Below are 27898 nucleotides of genomic sequence, written 5' to 3' on the forward strand. Positions count from 1 at the left end.
CAGGAATTCAGTATTCTTCTGCTGATTTAACAGATTCTCCACTAAGCTTTCAGAAGCTAAGTTGCCTCCCAAGGGCTTATGAAGAGCTTTTGCAATGTTAACATAATAAGTCCAGTTGTTTTCTGGACACTATACTTGTAAATACCCTCATCATTAAAAAAACACAACAACCAATTCCTTTTTTGGAGAAGGCATAAAACCACTACTACTCTTTTACTGCCATGAACATGCTTTTCATATAAGATATAGAAATTTCCTCTCTTTAAGGCTTCTCCTGAAAAGCACAAGTCAAGCATGATTTCTAACAACATTTGCACAATGAAAAAAACCCCAGCAAAAAGTTTTCAGATTTCCTAAGCAGCAGGAAGGACAAGAATGACTTAAGAATATTTGACTGGAAGCAAAGGTCAGATTCAAAACAAAGTAGTATCTGTTTGAGGGCTATAGTAAGTACACTGAAAACTACAGAAAGTAGAGAGAGAGATAGATTTTTAAACTAAAACACATTGGAACACAAAACAAAATCCCAGTTCAACATTGATTAAATGCCAACAGTTTTACCTTTTAAGGAAAAGTTGCACTAGGAGAAACAGGGAGAGCATGATGTTGTTAAAAATGCTGTAACAGACGTTTTAAGGACCTGGGATAGTAATATCTGCCAGAGTTGATTTTAAGAGGCTTCTAGCATCATCTGTCAGAAAGAACACTCATAACATGAACTCACATCCCAGGGTAGAAAGGGGGATTGAGACAGATTAACATGCACTATCCTGCCAAAGGCAGCACTCACCTACACAATAATGAAAAGGTCACCTCCTACAGCAACCTATTCTTTCAGCCTCTAAAAAAGAAAAAAAGTGATTTACAACAGCTCAAAGAGGGAAATTTAAAGTAAAGTTTTCACTGGTTTATCCTGAGTGATCATATTATAAAAGCTAATAAGGAAAATTTTATCACGCATTACATACGGAACTCTTATCTTTCAGAATACTTTTCCTATCTTGTTGTTTAAGTGCCAGGGACAAGGTGGCTCCACACATACCAATCTACTTCCTCTAAGCTTGCACGTGTGAGTACTGCATCGCTGCCAATACTTGCAGTAAGAGTTTTACATCCTTCCCTTCAGATGCCATCTGCAGATTTTCACTGCAGGTCTTCAGAAAAGTATTATACACAATTATACTATGTAACCTGAGATTGCATAGAGGCATATTAAAATGTAAGGGTCAGGATAATATATTCCCCCAGTTTTACATTATAAAGCACCAGCTCACACTGGCAAACGCCAAGAGAACCTGCCAAAACAAGGATAAACTTAAAAAAGTAATTAGAATAATTTAAGTCAGTGCTGTTACATTACCATGTAATAGTCAAACTCTAGTATTTGCCAAAGCAGTCAGAAGACAGAAATGGCTCGTTGGGTTTTTCTGCAGTGCTGCTGGGGGGGGGGGGGGGGGGGGGGAGCGGCGGAGCCAGGTTTTAAAGAAGCTTGGAAATGGGAAGAGTCATTAATGAGGAGAGTGTTCAGGCTTTACGGCTGCTCCGGGGTCACTAGATAGACCGAGCATCTTCCACTAGAGGCCACTGCTGCACAGCGGGAGCCTGCAGCTGCCCTCTGCGGTACCCGCGCCTGGCTGCGCACTCCCCCATCCGCGCCCGCGACCTGCTATCGGGATGCGCTCACCCCTGAAAAAGCCTATACCACATCGTGGCAAAGCCACGCTTAAATCATGGAGATGCTAAGGAACCGCTAACTGGACAGCTGAATCCAGTTATTTATTCTTGTGACACACTTGCGTGCCTCCCAAGTTTGCTGCTCGGGAGATAAACTACAAATAACATGGGAGGAGAAGCCCAGTTTAAGAGCCAGCTCACTTGAAAGCGTGAACGAGGAAATCAAAAGACCGCTGAGAGCTCATGTTCGTTGGCCATATGGCAGCAGCATTAGCAACGATTTATTTTAGAAGTGGTGAAGGGCTTGGCTCGTGACCATTCAGAGTTAACTCCACGCCTATGGCTTTTTAACAAGACTCTACGCAGAGGGATTTGCCCGGATCACATAGGTACCAAGTATGGAGCCACTGCAGAGGTGATGGTAAAAATCCCCAGTGCTTTAGAGGAGAGGGGAAAACAGTTAAACTTGATTTTAAAAATTGGCAATGGTAAAGTCAAGGAGATTCTGAAATGGAAAAAGGAGAAAAAAATTACGGCTGATGTTCTTGGCATTGAAAGGTCTCCGAGAAACAAAATTATATGCTAATATTAAGTATCTGTCATTGCATTTGCTATCAAGCTAAACAGTTCCAGTGGAGTCTAAAGGCATGCCAAAAACCAGCTGGGGGTATGTATTGTGTACTCCTTTAGTTTATACATACTGGTAGAGATTGAGGCCTTTGGCATATTCCAAAACCCAGGAGTATTTTTATATTTGCACTTTCTGATTTTGTTTGCAACTCCCAGCTGCATTTAGAGAACTCCAAGGCAGCAACATGAACTTCATCACAAAGAGATGCCGCTCTTACCATGAAGAGATTGTGTCTCTTCATATGACTAGAAAGATATGATCTGTTGAAGAACTACTATTTAAAGAGGTTTTAGAAGAGCTTTGGTCAAGTATGTAATCAGAGTGTCACAGAACAGTTTGGGTTGGAAGAGGCCTTTAAAGGTCAGCTAATCCAGCCCCGCTGGCATGAGCAGGGACATCTTCAACTGGATCAGGTTGCTCAGAGTCCCGTCCAGCCTGACCTTGGATGTGGCCAGGGATGGGGCATCTGCCACCTTCTCTGGGCAACCTGTGCCAGCGTTCCACCACCCTCACTGTAAAAAACGACTTCCTTATACCTAGTTTAAGTCTACTCTCCTTCAGTTTAAAACCATCCCCCCTCGTCCTATCGCAACAGGCCCTACCACAAAGTTTGTCCCCATCTTTCTTATAAGCCCCCTCTCAGTACTGAAAGCCCACAATGGAGGCACTTTCCCAGAAGATCTTACTAACTGTTCAAAATAACACACGCTCCACAGTTTATTATTCTATCAATAGAAACTCTGTGTGGGTGACCACAGAAGGACCTGACTGATCAGGCTGCACATACACTTCCAACACCACAGTGCTGGCTCAAAACCTTGTTGTAGCCAACAAACTAGCACCTGTATTAACAGGGGATATCTGAATTCGTCATCCTACACTGATCTGTGTATCATTGCAACTGTAAGTTCTCTAGAGCAGTCACAATCTCTGTACAGCAGTGAGCACAACAGCCTTAGCTGGTGTCAAAGGTTTCCTGTGATATGCTAACACAAAGATGTTACAAAATGACATGGTAACAAAATCAGCTAAAACGGCCACTCATCCGCGCACAGCCATGACAGTATGATAATTATTTGATTAGTCATCTTTTATCTCAAGCAGCAGGATTCATTATGGGAGCAGAGAGACTTTGAAATGAGATATGTGTGTAAAGGAGACCAGCATGAACAAACACTTTAAGGACTTAGTAAAAGCAGTATTAAACCCAATTGATTTATACCGAGCCAATGTTTATCAAGCTACAGGAGACAGCTTCTCACAGCCAAAATGCCTTTCATAAGATCCTGAAAACTCAAGATTTAAAGAGACAGAGATTAAACCAATACAATGCTACTGACACCACAGCCACAGAAAAAAGAAAGATGGGTTGGTTAAGGGACCACCCTGCCTCAACTCTGGCCAATGTTGGCTCCTAAAACGAGCGTAAACCCAACGTTTAGTAATAGTTGCAAATACATAAAACAAGTAAATTCCATTAGAGCTGTTTATAAATGTGAAAACTTAGAAATTATTAATCGTTAGTCATTAAAGTAAGATCAAAAATGTCATTTTGCCTATGCTCAGTGCCATTTTTGTACGAATGAACAAGTTGGAAGAGGTATCCTGACCTCAGGGTCAGCGAGGGCAGGCTGCCCAGAGCTGTGTCCACAGACGGAGACTCCACCACCTCTACGGGCAGCCTGTTCCAACATCTGACCACCTGCACAGTTTCAGTTTTCAAAAGCTCCTTCCCTCTTTGATAAACCCCCAAATTATCAAAAATTATCATTTACTAGATGCAGAAAATAGCTAAAATTATCCCCATTAATTCAGTTCTACCTCATACTTTTAGGTGCCTCCCACAATAGAGGACGAAACCTCACGTCTATCAGTTTGAGACACTAACAACCACCACCACTCTGCTACCTTTGCTCATCAACATGCTGCAATTAATAAATATGAGGCATCTGGGCTAAATGGCTTGAAGCTGCTGAGGTATTCTGCTTGCAAAAGGGGAAAGCCCAGGCTGCCAAACCCCAGAATAACACACATCCGCTTCTTATGTACCCTGGCAGCCAAAGAGTGAGTCAAACTTGCCAGGGCACTTTGCTCATTATACATAAAATGTTTGATTGAATTTTCTGAATTTTAGGAACAACTCAACATGGCTTCAGAGTTATTTTAACCTGTGGCCAAGCCCCACATGAATGTCCAAACTGCCTAGCCACAGAAATAACAAGCATAGCAAAGCCAGGTTCAAAGTGTTTTCTCTTCACATCTAAATCTAAGATAAATGTTATTCATGCCACACTGTGCAAATATAACTGCAAGGACTCCAGCTCTAAAAATAGAAGTGGTAGGAAAGTAAGAACCAGTAATGAGTGGTATTCCTGCTACCTCTGTCCAAGTAAGACTAAAACTTTGCAGAGTTATTGATGACACTCCCCTCTGCAGCAATTAGCCTCACAAAAGGTAACGAAAGAACTCAGCAAGAATAAGCTTCATCATAGTGTTGCTGCGATTATTTTTTTTTAACAGCGAAAAAACCCAACAAATTGAGGAAATTTCTAAAGCAAAAGCAGTAATGTGTGGCAAAAGAATTTTGAATCGTGTTCCAAAATAAAAGAAAATCTGGAAGCAGAGACCAGCCATTCTCAACAAATCAGACACTTTTTAAGTAAATCACCTTCAGTATGTTCTACTCACAAACATTTAAACTTGCCTTAAGGTGGAGTTATAATTTAGGTATAATGAGAACCAAAACTACCTCTCCCCTCCCAAGACTCTTGCGGATGTTTCTGTTTAACAATCATTGTTGCCTCAGATGTGTGTGTTTTGGTTTTGGTTTTTTTTGTCAGAGCACAGAATGTATCATATAATTAGGCAGGTTAGAAAAAGTAATAATACTTCAGCTGGGACAGCATGAAAAAGAACCAGTTGCCAGGAGGACCAATTAGCTAGCAAACTACTAACACCACTCTGAACTTTTACTTATAGGATGCAAACTGACTACTTGCGGCAAGTTTTCAGAAAAGGAACGTACCTCCCTGAAGCTACAGCAGCCAAGTTTAAGTACAACCACTCCCTGAGAAAACCCCTTTAATCATCTGCACTGTTCTTACTGCTAGGCAAGAACTACAGTAACAGTCTATGGGTAGTAAAGTACAACAAATCGCACCAGTTACACCTGAAATACTCAAGATTTCTATCAGCACTTTTTCAAGCTCTCCCTAAACAGATTAATGCAATTTAATTTGCAGCAACAATTGGCTCCTGAAAAATCCCATGAACTATCTTACCTTCTGAAATTTTCCTTTAGAGGTACATCTATCAGACATAAAGAGAAACTAAAGCTATGTGACCAATGACAAGGAAAGTATGTAATTTCCATAAACAATATATATTTTTCTTATTTTCTACCAATCTGGACATGAAGCCTTCAAGTCATCCACTGCTACCAAAAAGCTGCAGCCTTGCCAGGGCCATGTAATTTATCACAACCAGATGGTGTGCTGTCAATAAAGGAGGGGCTGCTATCATTCCAGGGCAGAATAATTACCTTCTCTTTGAACCAAGGACAATGTTTTCAATAAAAACCCAAAGCTGTTTAATGCAACTTCCAGTCTGTCAGACTCCCACTGTGCAGCTCCAGGATTCATTAGACTCACAGAAGTGAAGGAGAGCATTTGTTAAAAACATAGCACAAGTCTCTCATTGATGATATACAGTTTAAAAAGAAGAAGAGGCATTTTGGATCTTCTGCATAGACTTTTTCCATCACAAGTTTTACAGGGAAAGTAGCTGTACTGCTTTAAAACACAACCTACTTCCTAGGCTTTTTAAGCAAACTATGGTAGATCTTCAATGCTCTGGTACGCCCCTCTTCTGGCTCTGCATTTCTGCATCTCAGAAGGAGGAGCAGCAACATTGCTTCTGGGAAAAAGACTAATAGGTAAGGGTTGTGAAGCACAGACAATTAGAGGTTGGCTAGAAAATGAAGCTAACTAAAAACTGAAAGCTGTCTCTTCCAGACCAAAACACCACTAGGCTGACATTCTTCTGACATCTGGAAATACATCCCAATTATACTGGAGTAATTCAGAGAACTGGACCTTGCAGTGTAATTAAACAAGTTACAGTACAACCAAATAGCACCTTCATTTTGAGCAACGCAAGAGACTGGATGAATTTCACCACATACTAAATTTCCCCTAGAGCTTCAAACTCTGCCACATAAAAAGCAGTAATTATTTGAACATTCAAAGCATTTATTGAGCCTGTTTCCAAGCCAAATTTTGACTTTTCAGCTTCCCCTTCTGTCAACAGTACATATTTGATGAAGCGGTTAAGAAATACATCCTCTTTTTACAACAGCAGAACATTTTGTTCATCTTGAAAAGCTAGAATAACTATCAAGCCGGGGAAATTAAAAGGTGAGCTGCAAGCCCAAGTGTGAGCACTTCCAGGAATTACATAGAACAGAACAGAATGGAAATGTTCATGTAGTTTTAGTTCCAGGATGGTAACAAATGTTATTAAAAGTTGGCTTAGCTCACTTTACTTTTGACTGACCCTCTAACTAAGATCAAATCGTTCTTTTCTTCATGCAGCAGTTGCCTAAAGGATGCTACTCAGATTCTATTACATTTTGTATGTAATTTACAGCCTTAGAAGAAAAAGACATTCAGGCAAAGTATGATGAAAGAGAAAAAAAAATCCTACAACAATTGAATAGCATTTAAGATTTTGCACAAATCTCAACTGATGCACATTTCTGCTCATCGCCTCCAGGAGCTGCAGCCAGTAGCTGATGGCTTACCACCCAGAAGACCACAACTAATACAGAAAGCATAAAAGATAAAGCACTAGATCTCTCAGTCCTTGTAAGAAGCACAGTTACATACATGAACAAAAAGCTTCACAGAGAAAGAATAAGTTGTCTCCTCCATATGGACAAGCAAGCACGATTTCTTACTTCTGGATCGTGGGGTCTACCCCCACCAGAACTTAATAAACATCACTGAAAAATCTTTTTGTTGTTCTTTCTTAATAAGTACATGCAGTGGAGACAAAACAATGGAGACAAACAACAAACCTTCACAGAGACAGAGATACAAATCTATTTTTACTAACACTTAAAACTCTTTTAAGAATGTAAGCATTTCTTGCACCTATGCCAAAGCCCTCAGTGGAGATTTTGCAGGCTTTTCCAAAACCCACAGACACAGGTGTGTGGCAACTCACTCTTGAGTGTCAGAAGTGCACACAAGAGAAAGCTCAACATCCCTTACAAGGTACAGCCTTTGCTCATTTTCCAACACATGCCAATTAGTCTCATCTTTATAATGAACCATTTCTAGTTCTTAGTTTTGTACAGTATTATTCACTCCAATTCTGCTCTATTACACAGAATATACTACAAGATCATCTTTGAGATCCCCAACAGCTATAAAGCTAAAAGCAGTTGCCACTGCTATTAAAGGTACCATGAGAAAGTAGTGCAAACTGAGTACTCATTGCATTGTCAGAAAGCAGTCAATCCAATCAATCAAGCTAAAGACAACTGAAGCCATTTGTCCTTACACAAAGAAAAAAAAAATTCAGAACTACCAATATTAACTGATGCACATTGCTTGCAAAAATGAAGCGAAACAGAGCACAGATGATCAGCTGCTGCTTACGTCAGTGCTTACACCAGGGCAGATCCAGACTACAGCAGGTTCAGAACCATCCTCTTGACCAGCCTCCTTCTCCATTAAGTGGCTGAAGAAGTGGAACCAGTTTCTAATTAACACCACATCGAATAATGCAATACAGCTCTAAGGACAAACACATCTGAAGAGTTTTGCTGTAGGTTCTACTATGACTCTTCTTTCTAGTTTGCATTTTACATTTCCTAATCAATCTGTATTTTCTAAAGACAGCAAATGAATTAACTTATTGACTGAAACACCTTAGTCTCTCTTGTCACACGGATGGTATCTACATGGAGATTTAATTAATGAAAAAAGGGGGGAAAAGCCCCCCACCCCTAAAAAAACCACAGCAGGCACCAACAGCCAATTTTTCGGAGCTTTGTAAAACTTTAGTACAGTTCCGAGGAACACAGATTTTTTTAAAGGCTTCACTGGTATGCAACATCACAGATACACTAAGTAGCATTTTTAAAAATACCAGGCATTTTCAGCACTGTGGTAAAAATACAGCCAATAGCTCATCCATGGAAACAATCAATGTATTTTTCCAAATCTCTCTCATTTAAAATATTACTCCACAATAGGAACAACACGCAACTCTTTTCGGTACATTGAAAAGACAGGATTATTTGTAATTTAATACGGAAACATTTCAGCTGTCTTAATACCAGGATAATTCCTGTGCAAGCCTGGCATTTGAGACATGCCACATATTTGTCACTGAAGTGTGTGCATTTTTGTGCCACTCTGTGCAGTCCATCAGCTGATGCATTACCCATGACAGTACCCCCTCCCACACATTCGCTCTCAGGTTGCTGAAGAGGTTATTGGCCCTCTGAACCTAGAGCTTTATCATCCGATCATTTCTTTGTTCTATAAGGCACTATACAGTTCTCAGTTAAAGGGACACCAACAGCCTAATTCAGTAAAATGTATGTGTTTACACTTGTCAGCCTTTAAAAGAGACCTTGAGAACCACTGGGTTTCTATCAATAACCTTCATATGGTTTATAACATGAGATGCAGTGTTTTTTCCCCCTCTTATTTTAAAAGCTGCCCTTTTCCTCTGTATAAATAAGAAAGTGATACACAACAGGGATACAGAGCCATCAGCATCTCAGACTCCCTGCGTGATAATTAGAGGAAATTATTTGCTGACATCAAGCAGTCTTTGAAGTTTGCACCAGCAGTCCGTAGAAAAGAGGGAAGGATTATTCAGCAGGACATAGAGCCCCTTAGGCCAGCCTCTGCAAAAAGCTCTGGACAGATTCTTCTCTCAAAAGCTGGAAATGCCTGGGCTGCCAAAAAACTTGATTACAGACAACGTTCAAGGACTGTTGTGAAACAAACTTCGCATATCAGTGTTTTATTTAAACCTATGTACAAAAACTGTCATGAGGCAAGCATTGCTTTGCAGAAATCTGTTAGCCTTTGGGGAAAAAAAGAAAAGAATACAAAACAAACCAACCCCAAAGCCTATATAGCTCTATTTAGAACACTAACCACATTCCCATCCACATTTACCATTTACACAGGCTTTTATCTTATGTAAGAGAGCATGCAAGCTAAAATGAATTGCTCACATTGTTTGTCAGCGGCCCTCTGATTTTAAAGATAAAGGAATTACCAAAGAGTAGATCCACATTGCATAAATAATCGTTATTAACCATGTAAAAGAGAACCACATCCTCAAACGTAATGCCAACTTGTAATTTATTCCAAGAACTCCGTTTCCAGAGATGGGAAAGCGTAATACAGTCTATTGCCACTTCTCTGCATACTCAAAATGCACTGTGCAGTAGAGCAACCTGCTTTTTTAAGACTCAGGAAGTCCTAAGCAGTTTTAAAGTCTGATGGCTGCTGGTACCATCAGATTCCTTAATGATTAGTAAAATTACATTTAGCTGGTAGTAAGCTTTTAAATTATTTTTCCAGTATTAACTACAATGACCACACCCAAGTCAGACCCTGCAGAAACAGCAACTGTCTCCACTTTAAAGTTCACACAATGGATAACAAAAGAGCTATGCTCGCCATTTGTAATCTGTGTTACTCTTCATAGGAAATCCAGCTATACAGAAGCAGGAGGATTCGATGTCTTTGGTGAAGAATCAGTCTTGTCCAAAGCAAAACCACCCCACCAATCACTAACCAACAAAACCAAACCAACACACTCTCTCCTGCGAATGGCTGTCAGAAACACACAAGCCCTTTGCACTTAAAGTAGAATTCAAGATAAAGGCCTGGTGGTAGAGCTGATAAAAAATTATCCATGAACGCTATTTTACTATTAATAAAGAACAAGAAAGTGAGAGCAGGTGTCTGTGTACCTAAAAAAATCAGAAAGACTGACTAAACACAAAATTATTTCATATGTGAAGGATTGCATAGGAACCAGAACTCCATTTCATGGTCACATTACACTTACCGCCTCTGCTAAGTTCAAAGCCCTGTATAACAACGCTGCAGTCAGAGAAGACAGCCAGAAGGACACCCTAACTCCAGCCCCACAAGCCACCACAGTATTTTTCCACACAGAACTTTTCCAGAGGCTGAATTTCTACTGAAAGCAACTTCAGTTCTCCCTAAAGTATCATAGCTTGATAGAATAACTATACAGATAGGACCAAGTAACTGTCCTGTGAGAGCAAGTGAGAACAAAACCCACACTACCAGCTCAACTTGATCTGCTGAGGAACAGTGTTGCCTACAACAAGTAATCCCCACCACCCAGGGGAATCCAGAAAGCAGTTTCTGAACTATAATTCACAAAAGCAATACTTTTTAATGGTTGTTTAGTTTTTATGTTTAGCTGTTCATGTTTGTTTATACCTTGTTCACTGTATCTGGTTACACTGCTGTCACACGGCTGAAATTCATGGCATCCTAACAATTACAGCTTACAGGGATCTTTATCTTGAACATAAAAAGCATTGGTTCAGATGAACCAATGATCTTCAAGAATGAGACTGGGCCACCCCTCCAGAACTAAGAAATTAAGTACACATATTACCTAACTCTGCATATTAATTACTGGGAGGATTTGTGGAGTTAGTATTTACTTACACATTAGCTCATACAAATTGTGTATTATCACAAATGCACAGTCATAATAACAACATCCATAATCACTGCAAAGACAGCTGTACATACCCTGTTTGACAGCTATTCTTGTGCCTTGCTGAGACGAGAGGGGGAAAAAAGTGTGCTGGTAAGACTATTCTTCTGAACTAGTTATGGTGCCTCCACCATGAGGAAGTCAAAAAACAAAAAAAACCTTTATACAGTTTCAGTAAAACTTAACTTGCCAAGTTTATGGCATTTTAGAAAAAAGCAAGCATTTGAAAACTTCTATTTTCTTTTTATTACGCTACCTTAGACATTGGAACTTAAAATGCACATCTTTGCTTTTAAAAACTCAAGAGTAAGGCAAAGCATCAGTGAAGAAGAGACAGAAGGAAATAAACCTTTTTTACAATGCAAATCGGTTGGCAGGCATTCCTGTCAGACTGAAGCCACAGAGAGAAAAAACATCAGGAACACATACAAACACCTCTTTTTTTTTTTTTAACAAGAGAAGGAATGTGCAAGCTTTGACAAAGCTTATTATATAAAGGATGTTTATAATCTACTTCCATGGAGACAGTTCAGTAGCTTTACAACGAAGCAACGAAGTGTGAACTATGTTTTCCATCTGTTTTCTGCAGACCGTTTTTCTACAATGGAAGCCAGTATCAAAGCTGACTGTTCTTTGGGATTTTAAACAGCAACACAAGAGGGTACAGAAATGTTCTTTGCCTTTGTAGTGCAAGGGAAGATGATCGAGGATATGGCCTCGTCCTATGTTTCAACCAAGAAGCGTTACAAATAACTTAGTAGTCGCCCAGTTTCAGCTAGCATTACTAACTACCTTTATCAATTGTAAAATATCACACAGATATAAAATACCTTACAGAATCAGATAGATTATCACCTCCAGCTGAACATGTGCCGTAAGAACAGCAAATCAGTCCACTTCCACATTTTAAGACAGCTACGGCCAAAAAGGAAGGATATGGTCAGTATAAAACACAAATTCAGCTTTAGCTCACGCATGAGAAGCACTGTAAGAGCTCCTTGCATCTCCAACATTATTTACAGTGGCAGCATAAAATCTCTCCCGAAGCTGTCTACCTCAGAAGAGATAAAACAAATAACAATTAACCTCTATTGTACCGCTATGTATCATTTGCACAAGTTCTGCCATACAGCTGCTGTTAGGCTGGAGTTCACCCTATGGCATAGATATTCTCTACATATACAGACAAATAGAAACAGCTCTGTAAACTACGTTTCTCCTGGAATACAAAAAAGCTGTAGTGCACATCAGCTTTTCCAAGAAAAAACACAATGCTCAATTTTAATAGGTCTGATGTACACAGATAAAACTCGTAAAGAAAAAGGCACTAGAAGCACTTCACAAGATGCTAGTACTATAGAAAAACAAATGTGTATGGATTGCACAGCCCTCATGGCCACAGGTCACTCCACCCTCACATCTAAAAGGAAGTCACTGAACATTTACCACCTGTATTAGAAAAATCTTGCTATGAAAAAAAAAAATCTTCCCCCATAGAAGCATTCAAACCACTCTCCCACCTCACTGAATACATCAAAACCAACATTTAAGGAATCTTATGGACACCACTACATACATCTAAGACTGTGCTGGAGCAGCAGTGGTTTCTCCCACCCCTCCAATAAATACCATTACAACAGAACTATCAAAATCCCTGGATCCTATACACACGATTCCCAGAACACAGTGTAATTCCCCCAGTTTACCAGGTATCTACAGAGCTTCCACAAAGACAACCGTTATGCAAATCATTCACTTCACGATGAATTGTCAGAAGAATTAATCCTGAAGGCAGGGCAAACTGCTGTAGGGGAATACTTCTCTGTCTACATAGCACCTTCCAAAGGTTCCCCTCCGTACTAAAATTTCTAAGTTAAGTATATAACAAAATCCATGAACTCAGCCAAGCTATTAGGGCACAATCTCCACAATCAACAGGCTACAGACTACTACTACCTCCTTCCCGATGGAGAAAATCCTGTAACAAAACAAAACAAAGGCTATGTAGCCTTCCTCTACTCCAACCTGGGCTACTTTCTCTCAAAACATGGTGAAGAACGCAGCTAAAAGTATGAGGTACTAGAAAAACTAAAAGGATTAAAATCCAATAAAAATTAGTGTATACGAAGAAGGCTATAGCAAAACATCAGGATTAGGATGGATGACAAATCTGACAGCCATACCTGTATTAACAGATCAGTGATAAATAGTTTCCAAGTTGGTTTGGGGTTTTTTGTTTGTTTTTTGGGGTTTTTTTTTTCATTGTTGTAGTTTTAACTGACAGGTACAACTTAAAATTTTCACCTGTTTTTAATATCTTTTTCATACTAGATGCAGTACTCTGGAAAACCCCCACTCCTATGGTTTTAATTAAAAAAAAATAAATCATGAAATGTTAATACCAGGTATTCCAGTAACCTCAGGACTGTGATATTGAATATTAAGTCTGTCCAAGTCCAAGTTAGTAAAGGTATGAAAAAGTAAAATTTTCCGTAGGGAATGTACATACCTAAACTTAGAATAGCACAACTACAGGTGTATTATTTAGCATTTTTAACCAGTTTTCCATGCCTGAATTGCACAAAACCTGTTACAAAAAGAAGTCATAACTAAGGCAAGGATAACTAATAACTAAAGCTTACAGATCATTTTTAATTGCACTGAAGTATATTCACTGCAAAGGCACTCAAAACCGATTTCTAAACTTTAAATACGCTAGTCTTCACTTGCAGTTTGGTTTGTGTTTCTTGTTCGGTTTTTTTTGTGGTGGTTGGGGTTTTTTGTTTGTTTTGTTTAAAATGAATAATTCAATTACCCTCTGTAAAAAAGAAGTCTGAAATTTGTTTGGAAATGCACTGGAGAATTTATATTTATGTGGAAGTAAGAGTGATTATGATTTGCAAGGTCTGCAGTTTCCTCTGCATGTTGATTTACATATGAAAAAAACATATTTTTTTTATCTATACATTTCTCCCCTCTAATCTCCTACCTCTCAGCAGCTGCTGATCTGTTTCCTCTCTTAGGCCCATTCCTCAGTGCCTCTGTTGATGCTGGGACAGAAATCAGTTCATCAACTTCTGACCTTCTCAAGACCAGAAACTGCAAGTGTTGCTTCATCTGAAAGAGCTGGCCACCATTCAACTCCCTATTCCAGACACACCTGTGTGAAGCTTCTAGAAGATAATTACAACTTTACACTAGGAAGGACTTACACAGGTAACTGAAGCGGCTCATCCATCTACCTAGTTAAAAGTTCAACCCAAACGGTTCCTCTGCAAATAATTTCAGTACCTCCCATCTTTCAAACATACTTTTTTCCCTTCTCTAAGCAGCATGACCACTGCTGATACTAGGGGCACCTCAGGTAGTTCTGCTGAGCTAAGACTTTGTAATACTTGAGAAATTGAAAAAACAAGAAGAGATGCAGCAACAATGCAAGATTAACAAAGGAATTACTCAAAGACTTTTTGTTTTGTGTACCACTGTAGGAGCAAAAGCACACAGTAAGCATTCCCTACACCAAGCAGCCACCAAGGACTGTTTTCTTTGCCAAGATTTAACAACAACAAACATACAATCCTGATCACAGTTTTGACTTAAAAAAAGCCCTCCTTCATAACAATCCTATCTGTGGAAATATCTCTAGCTACACACGCATCAGAGTGGAAATCTTTATAAATCCAAGACATTTGTAGCTGTGCAAGAGCTACCTCTGACAACTCTAGGAAGCACTTCACAAAATCAACTTGGAAACGAAAGATTAGGCTCTGCTGTGTTCAGAAAAAAAGGGAAGCAATTTTTCCTATCTTAAATTCTCAAATACAAGAACAGTCTTTAGGGAAATACTTGTAGTGGAGTATAGTTTATGCAGTTTTACAAAAAGTCTATTATTTATCAACAATATTAACATTTAGTCTGTCAGTATATTTATCCTGCTCACCATGAACAACTCTTAAGATCATATGCTGCGATTCACAGACTGGACAAGATATCCACGTACTCAACTTTGGAGCAGTTACTCAGTAACTGCTAACTGGTCTTTGAGATACTAGCTTCTCTAAGGATCCCTTGTTCGCTGGTCATAACAATTAGAGGTTTATTTTGACTGCACTTTTTTTCAAATTTCACATCAAACCAGTATAGAAGCACAAGGTTATACAAGATCCACAGGCCTTGATTTATTCTTCTGCAAATCAAAGCCAGTTCAGCCAGACAAAGGGATTTGTATGTCATGGAAATCACAGGCAATGAGGCAGACATAAGAAACAGTGCAGGTTAGCTGCAGATGATTAGCAACAGTCTTCTCCCTCAATTCCATACAGCTGCTCAGCCACTAAAGTGCTGCTCTTGACTATACAGTCAGGTGGGAAGCGTATAAATGCAAGAAACAGTACTCAGCTAAAGTCAGTTGATTGGAGAGGCTCCTTGTCAACGCCTTAAAAATTTCTAACAGCATTGCTCCTGAAGCAGTTAAGACTAATGCTCAAGTTCTAGCACAGCAAGGCTTGATATTCAGCGGAAGAGATATACCGGCCAGCTATAAAGTGTCCACCTTGGCTTAGAAATAACCAGTAATCAGCTTAGTCTAAAAAGAGACAGAGCTAGGGCATCCATTCTCCCACCTGGATAGCGAGCAAGGCTGAAGGATGGGATGTGTTTGACTAGCTTACTCTTTGGCAAACTTCCTTGGGAGATGGCAGCCATAAGCACTGCAGTATAATTTTCTGGCCAAACTGAACAGAAATCAGCTCCATAAAGAAACGATGCCAGGACCAAACACTATGAAACAGGCTCCATAAGCTTGAGATAATAATGAGATCCTACACATAAGTAAACTTTGACCAGTAGCAGATACTGTAAGGTACTATGAGAAGCATTTCTTGGTGTTAGCACTTACTCTGAAAATTCAGAAAAAACCCGGGCAGACTACCTTCTACTAACCGTTTCTTGGTAGGAGGATCCCTTAAGGGATGAGTGAATAGAATGGTGCTAAATATCTACTTTTTCTCAGTGGTACTAAATAGGATCTTATGGAGTGGAGGACAGTTGCCTCCAAAGGTCTTTTTGTCCCTCAACATGACCTTGATATACCCACCAAGTTTTCTTTTCTTTTTCACATACCTAATCCAAGGAGCAATAGGAGAGACAGGATGCTGCAAGGGTGTATGTGCTCCTTACTAATGTGTCCCAAAATTAAGGAATTCCACTATGGAGGAGCTGGTTTGGTTTTGTTTGTTTGCTTTTCTAAGTCACTGAGAAGATAGCACTTGAATCTTTCACACAACACAGTTGTCACACCTTTTTGTGAAGACCCTGATCCATTCCCATAAGTGCTCAAGTTTCTCCTTTGACATCAAAGACACTTAACAGCTAAGAGGTTCATCTCATGATAAACGCTACAGCCTGTGAATTTGCCACCATGTCAGAGCTGCCCACATCAGCTGCTACATCTGTTACATCCTTGTCCTTCTCCACTGTGCTCTCAGATTTACCCTGAACTGCAATAATTTCAACAGGAAGGGTGCCAAGCTTTCCCATGTTAGTAAGTTGTATTTGGCAAGTGGCTCTGGTGGCCTGCCACCTGGAACTGCAGTGAAGTGGAAGAGTCTGCTTTGTGCCTGAAAAGTCCCAAACCCCATCGGTCTTGCCTCTGCTGTGACTTTTACAGACTTGTTTTTCCTGCACGGCTCTATTTTCCAAGGATCCTGGAAAGAGCAAAGCTGTGCATATAAAATCCACAGCTGCCTCTACAATGCCAGGTCCTCAAGAAAAAGTTACTTGTCAGGAACATAGCAATAACCCTAGAAAAGACAAGCTATTTTCAGGAAAGACTGGAAGTACTAAACATTCTGCTTCCAGCTCTTGTTATAGACAGTTACTCTATACGAGTACCGAATCTATTTGCACAGAGTATTTTGTTCTAGAGATGCTAGTTGCAGGGCAAATGTGTTCGGCAACACACTTATGCAATAGAATATTAAGCCGGCCAGTCAGAAGGGAACCTTGAAAGTCTTAAGAAGCTTCAGAAGTATTTTACTGGCTTTCCCAGCCCCCGCTCCCTTCCCCGCCCCCCCAAATCCCAGTGTCCATACTCAAACAGTTCAGAAATCTTAGGAGCTGCCAGCCAACATGAACTTCAGAAGTATGCATGCTCTGTAATACATCTCCCTCCAGGCAGACACCACCGTAACCACAACTTTTCCACTACACAACAATTAGGCAATAACCTGAGCATTAACAGAAGCTCAGCCATGGCAGCAAGAAACTTCGCAGGTTGATTTATCCTGTTCTTGACAAGCTAATTTGTCATGAGCTAAACCCCACTGTTAAAGCTAGACTGCAACAGAACCTCCACAATCTCATTTAAAGTTGTCTCCAGTCCCTCCACTGGCCATATGCTCTCAAAGCGTAACCGGCATGCATGTTTTTCAGACAGCTTCTTTCTTCAAAGATTAAGTCTGTGCTCTCTAAGGAAGTTTAATAATTCTGATACATTAGCAAACATCTGCACACCAGTAGGACTAAAGCATACATTGTAGATGACTGTCAAGATTGTCTGTGTTTGATGTGAAATGGCATGAGTTGACCTGGTGCCAGCCACATTTTATATCAGAACCTGCTGAAGTACCCAAGGACAGCAGGTTCAACTGGTCTGCGAGTCCCACATAGCCTAATACACCTGCACATAGTCCAGAAAAAGGGCTTCAGTTACAGACTGTTGCTTGTTTCCGAAGAAGCTAGAAACATTTACATTATATGCACTTCATAGAATGAAAGTTTGCCATGTGTCTGTACGCCGCAGACACTATAGCAATACTAGTATTAATGTTTCTATGTAGAAAATTGCTGCAGTTGCCAGGGTTGATGATAGGAAGTGGTGCTTATGTGGGTCATTCAGGTATTTTCAAAAAACTCTGCTCTAGTAAATCATGTATCATACCAGGAACCGTGAACTCTTATTTCACACTAGCCCAAAGTCAGAGTGTACATCACCTCATTTGTGATTACTTCCATTCAAATGTTTTACCTTAAATTTCATATTGACTTAAAGCATTTTAGTCACAGGATTGCTAACTGTATATATTAGTGAGCTGCTACCCAGTATTTTCTTTTTTCCCCTGTATGAGCAGCACAGCAGCGTTCTGTAGAAATGGGGCACCTCAAGTGCTATTGCGAGTAAAAAGCAAGCCACACATTTTAAACCAAATGTTGTGTAAGAAACAAAGAAAAATGAAATTACTTAATCAAAGCCACATTCCTAGTTGTATTTGTGCTGTAACAGATCGGTGTTTAGGCTATGACCATACAGGATGACAGCTCACACCTGAACAGAAATAGCAAGAACCAGAATGTTATAAGAACAAAGCAGGTGTACAGTTATAAAGGTTTATAAGCTCCTGCACAAACACCACAATGTTGATTAAAGTCCAAAAGAAGAGGCACTGAAGAATTCTCACATTCCAATGCACAACACAAATGGTACAGCTCTGCTAACATCTGTAAACACTCTTCAAAGCACCAAAGGCTGAAAGATTTCTCCTGCCCAGCCCAGGTTAAAGCAATTTTTCTGGAGGCTTGCCATGCTCTGTGGGAGGGAGGTAGAGGTGCAGCAACAAGCTGGATTTAAAAGATCCCCAGCTGGAAGCACAAATACGGAGAGTGATGTTTAAAACTGTTAGTCCCCTGGGGAGAAGCAGGAAACTCTCTTTATGACCCCCAGAGTATTTGTTTTTCCAACAGTTTCCCAGCTCAGCTTGAGATTCTCAAGGGCAGCAACAAAAAATGTTTTCACTTTGCTCAAATTAGTTTTGACTGGTCCCTGGGTTCCCAAGGTGATAATTTAACACCTCATTAACAAGTGCATTATTGGAGGAAATTCAAATGAACCGATTTTAATGCTAATTGAAAGTTTTCAACCTCAGCCTGTGCAAGGAGTATTTATTTCCCCTTTGGAGTACAACAGCAGCCACCGCTTCCATTTGTGGATCTACTGCTAACAATGGCAAGGTACAAACTTCATTTATAAAGACACTACAAGTTACCTAAAATTAAATTCCAAGTGATGTAACATGGGCTATTCCTTCATTACCGCTTACACTTTATACTTGCATATAGTTCTGGCTTGTCTTTCGAAAGTCAAGGGGAATTATACAAAATGTCCAACTTGAAGAAACCTACTGATTAGGCAGCTGATTGAACTACTGAGGTCGTATCTTCACTTGAGGGCCTGATTAACCACATGGAGGTTAAAATACTAATTGCAATCTTCTGTGCCCTAGAATTTAAGCAGGTAAGGCTTAGCTTTCTTTCCAGCATGCTTCTCCCTGTGAATGACAATATAGCAATGGTCCCATGTACTCAACAGCTCAATCAGGCTCAGTTCTCTGCCAACACAGCTGTACGTTCTTATTCTTTTTGGCTATAATTGTTTTAACTACCTTTTCTGATGTAACTCACTCAAGTTTGTTGCACACAGCAATGGCAAGACTAGAAATCCATTTTTTTTTTTTTAAGGTTTCCTCTGACTAGATGTAATCAACTACTAGCTCTTCACAACTGAGATGCTCTGATGGGACAAATACCAATCAAACTATGTACAACTGACTAGCCCTCTAAGGTTAGTTACTAATTTCCGATAGTTTAGCAGCTGGGATGGCTCATGCAACTGCTGCCTCCATTGCTTGTGACATGACAGCTATGTAAGATAATAAACCTTGGTTTCTATACAGTGCTCAAGACAACGTTCATTCAGAATTTAAGTGCCATCTGGAGCAAGGGCTGTCCACAACTTATTCTCTACATGCTATGTATGGTTATGGTGCTGTGATTTGGTGTGGGGTATTTGCCTCCTGAAACTGAGATGGAAGACAGTAAACTTGTCATAAACATCAACAGGTATAATTACTACTGTTGAGTTAATGTCCATGGAAGGAAGTAGTTCACCTCTTTTACAAGCCATTAACAGTTTGAACTGAAGTTGGTACTTAAAACACTCCTGGATTTAAGGCTCACCTTCAACTTTTAATATACAGGAAAGCAAACTAAGTTTCACCTCTGAAGGAGGTTAACCAGTCCCTAGACTTGTTTCACCTTGCATGCTTTGATTTGCCAACGTCTCAGTTGCGTTACTTTACGATTTTCTTCAGCTTTCCCTCCATGATGTTATCAGGGCACAGAACAGGCTGCTGGGTCCTGAACACAGCACTGCTAACAGAGCTCCAGTTGCACAGGTTGTACCACTGGCTCTTACATAAATGGCAGAAAGGAGCCCACTGGATTTCCAGTCCTAGTGAGACTGTAATGTCAAATCCCTCCACCTTTCAACTCAAACTGAACCACTGACACTGAAAAATTCACCAAGTACTTAGTATCATAAATTCCAACCATATCTCATTTACCAGGACAAGCACCAAGCTGTCTCATTTTCCCTACAGTCAATTTAAATAACACAGACAGCACATGAACAGCAAGAATCAAGTGGCTCTACACTACATTTCCAGAACTCCATTCCAGGAATCCATCTGTCATCTTTGTGTATACTATAACCCCAAAAAGTCTGCTTATTATGTCTGTCTATTATTATTGTTTAAAAAAGCCCCTTTATCTACAAAACTATCTGAAGTTCATTCATCTTTGGGGCTGAACAGAAAGAACAGCAACCACTGAACTGCTGACAAGCATCTGCAACACTTGCTCATTAACAATTTCAACCATAGTGACTCTGAATTAGAAAACCAGCACCAAAGAGTTTGCTTTTGCAGAAAGAAGCTTTCTCCATCTCTCCTACTCACCTCACTCCACTATACAAAGCCAAATGTGATACGTGAGATACCCACCTATATTGTCACTGGAGTTCTCTGAAGACATTCTATAAGCTCAAGATGTTCACCACTTGAGGACAACTGCTCCTTTGCAGAACTTCTCAAAGTGATCACAAAACAAGTATGTTTTGTTTAAGACCACGTGATGGTCTTCTAGCCAATTATATGCAAAACAAGTAAAGCAAAGCAAAATAGGACAGACATACATACAGCATTGATAACAATGTAGAGGAGTTTCAGAAGCACCATTACCAAGAACCCATTAACATAGCTCTTGCCATTGCTTTGGCTGTGGATTGTTTTTTACAGTCTGGATGAAGAAGCAAGTAATATACTTGTATTTATCTATAATTATATTCCCATAACTGCCTTCAGAAAGTCTGAGGCTTGCTAGTCACTTACATGCATAAACACTACAGAGAACAGAATAGTTCGAACAGAAATCAACACAAGAAACTACTGTCCCAATTCAGGCAGCACACTTGCACACCATCCATCTTACGTTCTTTGTAAGCAGCCATTCAGCTTCTCATAGCATCTGCGTTTTGTCCGTGCTGCCTCCTACTAATATCCTACTTAGTCACTGGCAGCTTGCTGGAAAGATCTGAAAGGAGCTATTTGCTTTTTTTAGTTATGTAAAGTTTTACTAACTACAACGCCTTGTATTGTAAGTTTAGAGCCTCCAGATGTTTCATTAGATTTAGAAATAACCTGAAGTGCAAGACGAGAGAATCAACTTATTCTAGCAAAATAATACACAAAAACCCTTTCATCCTCAAAAACTAATTGCTTACTACTACTGCCTCATCAGCTACAGACCATCTCAATTTCCACAAAGGTTTGATGCCATGGAGGACAGCAGCTTTTACAAACTGTGTGTGGTAAACAGAAGCAGGCAGACAAAGAAGCTGCACAGGTTCTTTTCAAAAAAGCATTCTTGAAGCCATTAAAGGATTTAGCTGTGGCCCAAAAGTCAGGCTTGGGAGCTAGCCATCTACTGTTCTGATTCCAGCTCCTGTGCCCTTGTAAAATCATTGCCCTATCTCAGTTTTCCTTCATCCATTAGTTCACCTTAACTAATTTAAAAGCAGTGAAATTTCTGTAATACCCAGTTGATTCAGAGGTGCTTACCAGTGGCCCTGTTTAACACTATTCCTCTACTTGTCTTCCACAGCCAACAACTCTTACCAGCACCACTCTACTCCACATTTACTCACTAGTCAAACCAACTGCAGGCAGTGGCCCTCCAGAGCCCCACCCATAATTCCACAGAATCCAAACAGAAGTTTTTCAGCCAAAGCCCTTAAACAAAAAAAAAAACAAAACAAAACACCTTTGTCATGCTATCGCTAAGCAGCTGCTCAATTCACCCAACTGAGCTTTTGCCAACTTCATCCACAGAAAATGCCTACAAAGTAATATTATCTCTAGAGCCTTAAGGCATCTAAAAAAATGCATGACAGGGAAGCAGCACTGCGCAGAACATGAACAGAGAAGCACTTCCATGCAGAGATCATCCTATGAGGTGCTTAAGGCTGACTTACATGCTTGGAAAGCCAGTAACACTTTCATGAGACCTGCAGCTGAGAAATCCTTTGAGTATGAGCAGACAGGACTTTGGCTATCCAGCTGTTGCATCCAGCACTTCCGCAAAGTGCTACAGCTTATACAGAAATCAGACATGCAGAGGCTTCTTTGAAATGACACAGCTTTCAAACACCAAAACCAATTCTTTTCTCAATAGAAAGAATGGCTAGGAATTCTGGTACTACTCTTGAGTTTCAAATTAGCAGGATGTAGCCTGACATGCATTTTAAGCAACATGACAACAAAAAAAGGCCTTTTGAGTTTTTGTGTTTATTTTTTTGCCAAATTGTTTCCTGATCTGGTTCACCTTTCAGGCCTGAGGGATCTTGCTGGCATAATGGCAGGAGAACAGTCTGGAGTGGAAGTTGCTTCCATTCTCCTGGCTTGAATAAACATCACACTGTAGCCTCAGAAAAGGGCAAAAATGCCTGAGTCTGAATACTGCAAACAGAAATCAGTTACACATTCCTTGCTTCCTGCTTCATTAAGGAAAACAGATGCTGGAAGAAACCCAAAACAAGCAACGCCAAGCAAACCACAGACTGTTGGCAAATCATCAGCTAGAAAGAGCTCAGTTGCTTCTAAGATGACAACAAGACCAGCCCTTTTGCACAACTTTTCACATAGTTTGCAGCTTGGTTAACATCTGTTCTTGAGAGCAGCACTGAGGACAACTCTTGGATGGTACAGGTATCTCACATGAACCACTGGGAAGCACTCAGTGCTAGCACAGGTACAGGCTGCTGTCTGGCTGTACTTGCTTCAGTAACGACTCCTCTATTGAGGAACTGCCAATACCAATTGCTGGCACTTAACTCTCTGTTCTCAGACAATGTAAGCAAAGTGAATGAAATCTGTTATAGCAGAAACATTCTTAACTCATTTTTCCAGCAAGCCTTCTCATTGTAGGGGTTATCTGTCAGGTTAGATGGGCAGATGACCCATGTGCAAAGGCAAGTACAGTTCTTCAGTATACACCACCACCTCGTGGCCAGATGCCTGAAACTCCCATAACTGAATATAATCTGCAGTTTGAATTCTAAGATTCTCGGAACAGCACTGACAGATCCTCAGACTACACACACTGTCATCCTGTGTGAGCTGCTCACAACTTTTTCATTACCTGTGAAGAAGGAAACATATCCCACACAGAAGGTGTTGTACCGTTTCAGTTCCAAGGTATCTTACACATCACATGTGCAAGCTATTTACTTTATGCTAGAACTGAAGGAAGCTGCTACCCACTAGGCAAATAAAACACAAGAATTTCTGGTTTTGATTTTGAATGCATTGAGACTAGTACAGATTTCCCCTTTCTAACTTTCATAACGAAAAAAACCTAAAGATAATAAAGACAAATACACTGAATTTCTTCTCCTGGTGCATTAAGTCTACAGATTTTGAAAACTGCCTCTAGGTCCCCAGGTAAAAAGAGGTTTCAGAAACATTCCTGGATTTACTTTAACTGAGGTGCAAACATCAAGTTATACTACAGATGAAAATCAAAAGCATTGCCCCTGCAGTAACCAGCACACAAGACTGCTGGTCTTGACTGTAAAAGACAGCAAAATACTCTGAAAGCAATCTAAAAATTGGGGCAAATAAAGAAACAATGGCGAAGAGAAAGAAGGAGGCTAGAAAAGCTACATGGAACAAAAATGAATACAAGACAATATTGTGTCTTAGATAAGGCTAAGATGACTTACCTCTAGCTGGAAACTCCTTGTGCTGTTACCAGGCTGATCTGCTAAGTAGGACAGTAAACTGGTTGACTGATAGAGAAATTTCAAGTCTACATGTACCAACAGATAATTATGAATGTGTCCACTGAATGAGTTATCTGCCAAAGTGATAACAAGTCTGTTTGGCTTCCCCCTTCCACATGCTTATTGTTAGAAGGACTCACCAACAGTCGTACCATCTTCACCCATAATGCATTTCACAGAGGTGATGATTTGCTCCACGACGGGAGGTGACATTGATGATGCATACGCAGCACTGTGAGAATATGTCCTGAGGTAATCAATCAGTTCCTAGCAAAACACAAGAGGCATCATACATCGCCTTCCCAGCACTGAACAGAAATGCTTTTACTGTCATGTCTTAATCACACAATAAAATGGGCCACCACAAGAAACCTCTTTCAGAATGTGCTGGAAGAGAACAGGTATCTCAACGATTGAATTTATGACACAAATAATCAACAGTTGAAAAGCAAACAGCAGAGACATGACAACCCATAATTATATCACAGGGCAAGAACATGTGTTGATCACAGACAAATGCCAGTGACAGACTTGTTTAGCTAATACCACCAGTACTGGATTGCAAAAAGGTGCTTGCATTACTCAGGTTGTGCGCAGGCTATGTTTCAAAAGTGTTTATTATAAGAGTGGGAGTATAAAACAAATGAAACAGTGGGGAGCAGGATCTGTAGGTGCTTATGTATCATGTTCAATATAATTGTTTCCCCACAAAAGTCACCAAACGGGAATAGGTCACAACATACTTTCTCCCATTTATCAGCACAATATAAATACAGTGGCAAGTGCAATTTAGGAGTGCAAACACCTCAGCCTACCCCTCCTGCATTTCCCAGTTAAACACACCTGCTACAGTTGTTAAAGGGGAAAACCAGGTCACGTAGGAATAAAGGACCAACACACCACAGATCTAGTCTGCTTGTTGTTAACTGTAACAAAACCACTCTAAAATACCCAGTCCACTCCAGCAGAGTATTAACACCACCAGTAAGAATGCCAGGACAGAGTCCATCTTGTGCTACCATAGAATTAATAATGATGGCCCTGCAGATTGCACAAGCTGAGAATGTATTACAGAAATATGTGGAAGTGTTCAATTTCATGTTGCTGTGTGCCTGGAGTCTGTTAAATTAAAGGAAGTTGTAAAGGGACTTCGAAATAAACTAGGTAAGAAGATTTAAGGCCTCTTACCCCTGGAGCAATCCCTCAAACAGTAGCTAAACGACAGCTGTGAAGGACTCTCAGCTGCTTCACCTTACACCAAGGGAATTAATCCCACTAGCTCACTACCACTCCAAAAAGATTAATATGGTGCTTTCTTCTGGGGAAGACGTCGGTAATTTTAATCCAACTGCAGTCAACTCCCAAAGAGGAACATCGGCAAGTTCCATCTCCACTTAGATGGGCTGAACTAACTGTCACCATCAGTATCTAAAAAATTACTGTCCTGGTAGGAAAATCGTAGAATTTTGCTCTCAAGTAAAGCTTAGAAGCCTGATCTGTGAGATACATTTGAAGATACAAGAAAGGGGACACACACCGTTGTCTACACCATCCCTCCCAACAGGAGGAGTTCAGCAAGGGCATCGCTTCCTAGAAGACATTTCAATAAAAGAGTCAGTAGCCAAAAAGCCACCCAAGAAGGGAACTGTCTTTTTAGAAAGCAAACTGTTGGAGTCCACAGGGAATCAATTCTGCCAGACTAACCCACGAAAGGAATTCTCCTTCGAAACAGGATGGAAAAACTTCAGCTTTTGATGTTTTTCCTGCAAGTCTCATTAAAAGTAACATTAAGAAATCCCTGCTTTCTTTGCTCCTAGCAGTTTCTAAAAAGATACCACACCACTGCTGTACATTCTGCAAACTGAGATGAGCGCTGACAAGGTGAGAAGTATACAGTTATGAGGTACGTTACTAGACTAGACTCTTCTGCATTGCACAGACTTTCACTGCAGTGGGCAGTATATAAAATTATGAAACAAAGGACAGTCAGGGTACTTAAAATAGATCAAATTTTAAATGCTTAGTGAAGGACTCTACCACCCCAGCCTTAAAACAGACACATGGTTCCCAGTTTTTTACCTTCTTGCCCCCAATGTATCCTCCAGCAGCTCCAAAGCTTTTGGTGAATGTTCCCATCATAACATCTACATCTTCAGGACTGAGTCCAAAGTACTCCACCACACCCCGGCCACTGGGACCCAGGGCACCTATACTATGAGCCTCATCAAGGTACAGATAGGACTTGTATTTCTTCTTAAGGGCAATCACTTCAGGCAAACGGACTATGGATCCCTCCATACTGTTGAGAAACAGAAAATCAGTGTAAGTTGATTTAATGATTGCGGCCTCCTTACGGAGCCTAAAGCCACTAAGCTTTTTCTTCTTCACTCTTTCAGTATTTATGAACACATACAACTTGCTAGACATATCGTGTTCTGCAGAGGGATGAATAATAACTCCTCCTTGCACCTGGGGCCCAGATCTCTACTTTCTACCTGTTTAACATCTCTAGGATGCTGACAGACTAGATAGTAGCAGCAACAGTAAGTTAAGGCAAAGGAACGTGTTCAGTGACAATTATGTAAGTTACCCCATTTCTACTTCCACCTTAATGTCAGTATTCCGATTTGACATCTACTTACCTTTTGTTTTCAAGTTTAAGCACTGACTAGGCTCTCATTAGTAGCACTCCAAAATGCCCCCTTTTTGTGCTGAAAGTCACTATGATTTAAATGCCTAACACTGCTAAGCCTACTACATGCTCCTAATCACTCTCAGCAAAAACATTCAATTTACACAATTCCATTCACACTAGCATCATCTAGTGAGCACAGAAAGAATGGAATGGACAAGCAATTTAAGACCTCAGCTGTGATGTAAATAATCAGTTTAGATTAATTAATTTCTATAGTCTAATCAGGATGTGAGAAGCATTGTGATAACACCAGGTGCAGCTACAGTACTAGCAACAGAAAGTCTAGGATGTGAGACATACATAACTCAATTTAATTTGCAGATGAGATTAATGAAAGAACTATGAAGTGACAATATTCATAGTTGATTTGGCAAAAGAACCCAAATACTAAGCAGCTAGATCTCATGTGGAGAGTCTTAGGAATATAAAGAATAGTTTGTACCTGTATATTCCTTCCACCAAGATAAGAATTTTTTTCCAGGGCCTCCGTGTACGAGGTTGCCCATGCACAATAGCATCTTTGAGCAGCTTCTCCAGGCTTTGCATATCTGCACCAGAAATTACTGTTAAATGGTACCAAAACAGCTACTAGCTTGAGCTTTGACATGACTAAAGACAGCAATACTCCAGAAATGCACAAACTGCTCCAGTGTGGAGGACAGACCATACATAAGTCAATAAGCATGGGCTTTGTCTAGCTGTGGGCCCACAGATAAGATTAAAGGGAACGTGTGACACTATGAATTCTGAGGAAGAATTTCATCATCCTAAGCTAAAAGCACGAGTTAGAGCATCAGGCATAAACAGCAAACAAGGAAGGAAAAAAAAATATGAAAAAAAAGAAGGTATCTCATCGTGAGGAAAAGAGAAAGCAATTTAGGTAGTAAGTGTGTCCTTGTGGATAGAAATAACTCAAAAAAAGAACAAG

At 40.2% G+C, this 27898-nt stretch overlaps 1 protein-coding gene across 1 annotated transcript in view; it reads right to left on the minus strand.

The window, feature by feature from the left end:
* Window positions 1–27898, minus strand: part of SPTLC2 (serine palmitoyltransferase long chain base subunit 2) — a 78770-nt gene that overhangs the window by 21353 nt on the left and 29519 nt on the right. The window contains exons 7-9 of the mRNA XM_055716043.1: window positions 27413–27518; window positions 26355–26574; window positions 24416–24542 (exon numbers count right to left, since the gene is read on the minus strand). Of these exons, the coding sequence (XP_055572018.1) occupies window positions 24416–24542; window positions 26355–26574; window positions 27413–27518 (453 nt within the window). The remainder of the gene's footprint in view (window positions 1–24415; window positions 24543–26354; window positions 26575–27412; window positions 27519–27898) is intronic.

This window comes from Falco cherrug, chromosome 7, assembly GCF_023634085.1.
Source record: "Falco cherrug isolate bFalChe1 chromosome 7, bFalChe1.pri, whole genome shotgun sequence".
Taxonomy (NCBI): Eukaryota; Metazoa; Chordata; class Aves; order Falconiformes; family Falconidae; genus Falco; species Falco cherrug.